General features: G+C 29.7%; 1 protein-coding gene across 1 annotated transcript in view; it reads left to right on the top strand.

Moving 5' to 3' along the window:
* The window catches only part of LOC105619887, a 15,092-nt gene extending 10,166 nt beyond the window's left edge, over window positions 1–4,926 (top strand). Inside the window, exons 3-9 of the mRNA XM_012201405.1 lie at window positions 396–725; window positions 1,106–1,616; window positions 1,909–2,090; window positions 2,164–2,311; window positions 3,170–3,376; window positions 3,938–4,053; window positions 4,811–4,926. Coding sequence (XP_012056795.1) covers window positions 396–725; window positions 1,106–1,616; window positions 1,909–2,090; window positions 2,164–2,311; window positions 3,170–3,376; window positions 3,938–4,053; window positions 4,811–4,926 — 1,610 coding nt within the window. The remainder of the gene's footprint in view (window positions 1–395; window positions 726–1,105; window positions 1,617–1,908; window positions 2,091–2,163; window positions 2,312–3,169; window positions 3,377–3,937; window positions 4,054–4,810) is intronic.
* Window positions 4,927–5,898: the final 972 nt, after the last annotated feature.

The raw sequence follows: 5,898 nt of genomic DNA, 5'->3' as shown, positions 1-5,898 counted from the left end.
TATATATATATATATAATATATATATATATATATATATATATATAATATATATATATGCATTATGTTCGTGTGTTGTACATATATTTTNTAAAAAAAATNTTTTTTTTGGGATGTCACAAATGTGTCAAATTAAGAAAAAAATATTAAATATAATAAAATATAAGGAATATACTAAATTTACTAATGCAATATATAATAAAGTACGAATCTTTTATTATATTTATATCTAATATAATATTAAATGTTAAAATATAAAAAATATATAAGAAAGAGCTGTAAAAATTATGTAAACTAAATAAAATATTTTTTTATTCATTCAGTTAATCCGCAGAAACTTACATGAAAAATTAGAATGTATTGTTTATCTATATAGAGAAATTAATTTTTTTTACAGCTTCAGAAACAATAATAAATGAAGAATCGCAAGGTAGTGTTCTAAGCACTGCTACGACGGAGTCCGAAAAAGTCAAAGTAAAAAACCGAAGAATGGAGATTAATTTTGATCCCGATGAAGGACCTTTCACTGTTGATAAAATAGCAGAATATGAATGGCCACTGGATCGAAAGGGTGAAACCTTTATGATACAAGAACAAATATCACAGTATCTTGGCGTAAAGTCTTTTAAGCGCAAATATCCTGATCTCAAACGCAGAGTAGTTGATATGGAAGAGAGAAATTATTTGAGGGAAAATGGATTAGTCAGTGAAGCAATGTGCGATATGGGTAAGTTTATTTTTATTAGTTTTCCTGTAAAAGGAGATTTTCATGTAAATCTCTGATTATATATACAAATTTATTATTTTATCATGTATAAATATAGAAAGAAAGTTTATCCATTTATAAGAAAGTTTTATAAAAAATAATTTATAAAAAATTTATAAAAAATAATTTATATTTATATAAATTTGAATAAACTGCCTGAATTTTTTTCTTAATAGATTATTTTACATGTATTTTCCTTCAAAAATAAAAGTTTGAAATAAAGAAGTAATATAAATAAAATTTTAGAAACTGTCAGTTTTCTATGCCTCTCTATTATGTACATTTATGTCAGTATATTATATTATAAAATGCATTTATATTGCTATATCACATTACAACAGGACTAACTGCGATATGTAGCTCCGAAGTACTAGATGTAATGTGCAGTGATTTCCCCGATCAGTACGAAGAATATCGCAAACACATGCGCGAAAAACAAGTTAAGGAACATTCCAAGAAGCAGAAGGAACTTACGGCGGCAGCAAATGCGGAGAGAAACAGGATAGATCTCGCAGAAATGGCAATGCAGTCCGCATTTACATGGAACGCTAATTTAAATAAAGCTCGCAAGGAACAGCGCAAATACTGCTTAGATCTGCAGACTTTCACAATTCATCAACCACAGAAGCAACATAAAGCCGATTCGGAGCACAAAGTTGGTCATTATCCTGTTGCTCTGATACCAGGACAGTATACCGATTATTATCGGGAATATACACCTGCAGAATTGAGGTATTATCCGCTAAATACGGTTTTATATGGACCCACACGACCTAATGAACGTAAAAGTGATAGTCAATCAGAAGGTTCTCAGAGTGATAGCGATAGCGAATCATCTTCCGATGACTCAAGGTTGGTAACAACGTTATAAAATATATAAAATATATAAAATATATAAAATATATAAAAATATAGTTTATTCTTAAGAGTTAGAATAAATTATTATATACATGAATACGTAGAAATGTGATGTGAATTATTATATGTAGAATGTGATTTCAAAATAAGATGCCAAAACTTGCAAACACATGTTAACAAATTAGAATTTATTCTAAACAATATTATATATTTGATTTATAATAAATTAATATTTACACATAATATAAAGTATAAAGATGATATGATAATGATTGTATTTGAACAGTTCATCCTCTAGCGAAGGTACACAAGATACGGAAGGATCTCAATCGACCATGGACGAAGTAGACATGGAAATCTCGAATTCAAAAGATGACACAAAGTTAAAGTGCAAGATGTGCCTGAAAGTTTTAAATAAACATAACAAGAACGAAATATTAATTCAATGTGGTACTTGCAATGGAAATGGTAAATATAATATTATAAATTGAATTGCATGATTTTTTTTTATGGAGCTAACCAAGCCTGTCATCATTTTCAGTTCATCCATCCTGTATAGATTTAACATTAGATATGGTACCACACATTCAATCATACGCATGGCAATGCACTGATTGTAAAACGTGTGTACAATGTCATGATCCTGCAGATGAAGACAAAATGCTCTTCTGTGATATGTGCGATCGTGGGTAAGTTACTTGAAAAAAAACTTAAAGCTCCTGAGTATTCAGCTAAGAATTCTGCGTTGATGGTGGCGACACAGAATCAGACGGCGGCCTGGTGATAGCCACGCACACAAGCATGAGCTCATGTACATATCCTCTCGGTGAGCCGAAGGCGAGCATATGTACATGGGCTCGTGTTTATGTGCGTGTGTAACGTCTCGTTCAACCATTTATCGCAACGATAAATAGCTGAACTATTGAAAAGTGACGTTTTGACAAAAAAAAATGAAATTTGTGTTGCATGCTATTTCGTTATTATTTGCTTAATTGTGAAAATGTGAATTATCTCGTATTTATGAAAGTCCTAAAAATGGACGGAACCTATTAGTTATTTTGGAATTTTATATGTAAAAATATGTGTATATTTCACTCGTTTCAACAGCTGTTAGATCGTATATTTCCTGCCCGAAAAGAAACTCACTTTACGTGCCTTTTACGACCATTTACTGACTGTCAAGGGAGGAAAAAGTTTTCGTCGATTTTTACAAATGTTTTAAAGCGATCTTGTTATTTAGATTTATTCAAATTGTCTTTATTTACAAATGACATGCAACATAAATTAACGTGTCCTCACTTTTCACGATTTCAACATGGCCACGGCAACTACTCAGGAACCTTAATATACGCTACATATCACATAAAACTTCTGCAATTACAACTCAGAAACTCGATGCTTTAATACCTGTCTTGTTAAAAAGAGAAAGAAAGTTACACAAAATATCAATTATAATTTTTAGAAATATGTTAATTTGCTGCACATAGAACTGCAAATTAACTATTATTTGAAATGTTTACCTAGTATAATTTGAACCGCATGTTTAGGTATCATATCTATTGTGTTGGTTTGCGACGAGTACCACAGGGAAGATGGCATTGTCAGGAATGCGCTGTATGCGCGAACTGCGGTTCGAGAGAAGCCGGCGGTGCCAATTCGGACCGAAATAGTGTTGCGCAATGGCAACACGAATATAAAAAGGGCGAGAAAAATACTCGAATATATGTCTCGACGCTCTGTGTACCATGTTCGAAGTAAGTATATAGTCAATTATTGATTTTTCGAAAAACGCTGGGCTTTAATTGCTTGATAATCTCCATTGCTCATATCATAACACTTTCGACATCTTCTCTTTTATCAAATATCTATATAGGGTGTTCAGTAAGAAATTGCAATACTTGCAAAAAATATTTTCTATTGAGAAATAAAATAATTTTTTGTTTTTAATTTGATTTCTATGATACAATTTTAAAGTTTTAAAGTATTTTAGGATAATTACCTCTTTACGGTCTTATTTAAAATTCTTTTAAAATCAAATAGTTATGTAAACTAGAGAGAATTAACTTAAAATGAATTAAAAAATCAAGTTTTTCCTCCATTTTTGAATTATAATTTGTCGAAATGTTATTTTAATAAATTATGCGTTAAAAATTCTATTTTCAATGATTTTGTTAAAAGTCTGTAAATAATAATATGATATGAAGTGTATTAGTATGTGATGTATTGTCTTCCCCCTTTCTCCATGTACCAAGCACCATCATAATACATAATATACCCTTACCTGAATTCACTAACCACATGATCTTTATAACAAGGCTGTGGCGAAAGGGTCGCTATTGCCCGCACTGCAGTCGCTGTCATACCGCCCAAAGGCTCGACCTGGAAGCGAATCTAGTGCATTGCAGCGCATGTGACAAGTATCTGCACTTAGGTATTGACACCAAGTTTTCATATGATTCAGTTAGTTTAACATTTTGAGCGCCGAGCACATGTATTTACACATTAACTTGTGTTTCTAATTTCATGTGAACAAAAATCATGATAAATCTTACACGGGTTCATCAAAAACTGACTTCAGTCGATGAAATTAATAAGCACATAATTAGCTACATGAATCCACATTTACTACATTCTTTTATTTTTATTAAATTTTTATTGTATTCCCAGAAATTTTATTTCAAGTACTTGATTTGCAAAAACATTACGGGCCACGGGATTTAAGACGCTCAAAGTGTTAAGATCATTGCATGTTGCAATACAGGAGCATTGCACGCGCCATCGAATTTTGTTTGATCATCGCTATTTTAAAAGCCATGTTTAAATTAATTGCTATTTAGTGCGTACATATGCATATGTACATTTGCATTTCTATCTTTTGTTCTGTCAAATAAGAAATACAAATTGTATAGTGAATGACCATAGTGCAAAGGTGTTTAATCTGACATATGTCTATCTTTATCCATCGAAAGATTATTTGTTTTTTTTTACCATCATCTTTTTATTAACATTATTTATTTCTTGATAATATTTTTTGCTTTAGATCGAAAAATAAAGAATCTTAAAAAAGAATTATCTGCTCAAAACAAAAATATCTAAACACCTCTGTTCTAGAGGTTAAAGCTACTGTCTCGCGATATTATATATCGTATAGAATAATATATGTGTGTAGCAATATATAATTTTTTCAGAATGCGTGGAGACCAAGGGAATAATGGTTGACAAAAAAAATTATCAATGTGATTTCTGTACACCATCGACCAGCCAGCATGTAAAGCCTTTATTGTCGAAGGTGCTCAAAACGTGAATATAATTATTGTAACATTGTCAAGAAAAAGAAAATATCGTGTTGTATAATATCAATGCCAGTGGTGTATATTATACTATTATATTAAAGTAAATAAGTTTTTTATTGAGTGCGTTTGTAGACAAATGCGCGCAAGATTTTCTTCTGGAGTACTTCATGACAAACGAGTTACATTGTACATAGTTGCGAAATGAGTCATTTAACTTTTAATTATAAATTTTTAACATATTGTTTATCGCAAGAACAGTGAATTGTTTAGTAAGAAAAAGACTGAATGTGTTTAGTTTTGAGCAAAATTACAAGATATGAAGTGACAACGCGAGAAATCGCGCATTTTCCCTTGATTATAAATTCTTTATTCTTTGACGAACTTGAAATCTATTATTGTATACCATAAGCTTGATTAAACGTTTTATAACACTCTCTTTTACAATATTAAAAAAATTCTTTTATAAAGTAAAAAAAGAATTTATTTAATATAAATTGAAAGATAAGGCGTTATCACACGTTTCACAAATTTAATTTGCGAAAATTATGTCGGCTTATCACTTACAAGAATATAAATGCAAAATAAGAACATATAATTATTGTTCATATAAGCATTGTAAAATCGAAAGCGAGTGATTTTCTAAATGTTCTGTATAGATAAAATTATTTATGTAAAAATCTAAACTTTTATGTTTAATGTAATCGTGATAATAAAAACAATTTTTCATCAATCAAGTGTAGAATAATATATATAATTTATTTTTTAAGTACACAGATATATATGTGTGTGTGTGTGTGTGTGTGTGTGTGTGTGTGTGTGTGTGTGTGTGTGTGTGTGTGTATGAATATATGTATACGTATTAATAAATAATACATATTCTAGTTAATATAAATATATATTATTTATTATATTAATGCATATATTAATAATGTATATATGTATATCTCTTTTTAATAAATTATATATATTAATATAATTTTTTT

The sequence above is a fragment of the Atta cephalotes genome (genome assembly GCF_000143395.1).
Source record: "Atta cephalotes unplaced genomic scaffold scaffold00023, whole genome shotgun sequence".
Taxonomy (NCBI): domain Eukaryota; kingdom Metazoa; phylum Arthropoda; class Insecta; order Hymenoptera; family Formicidae; genus Atta; species Atta cephalotes.
This window is presented reverse-complemented; position numbering and strand designations above follow the sequence as displayed.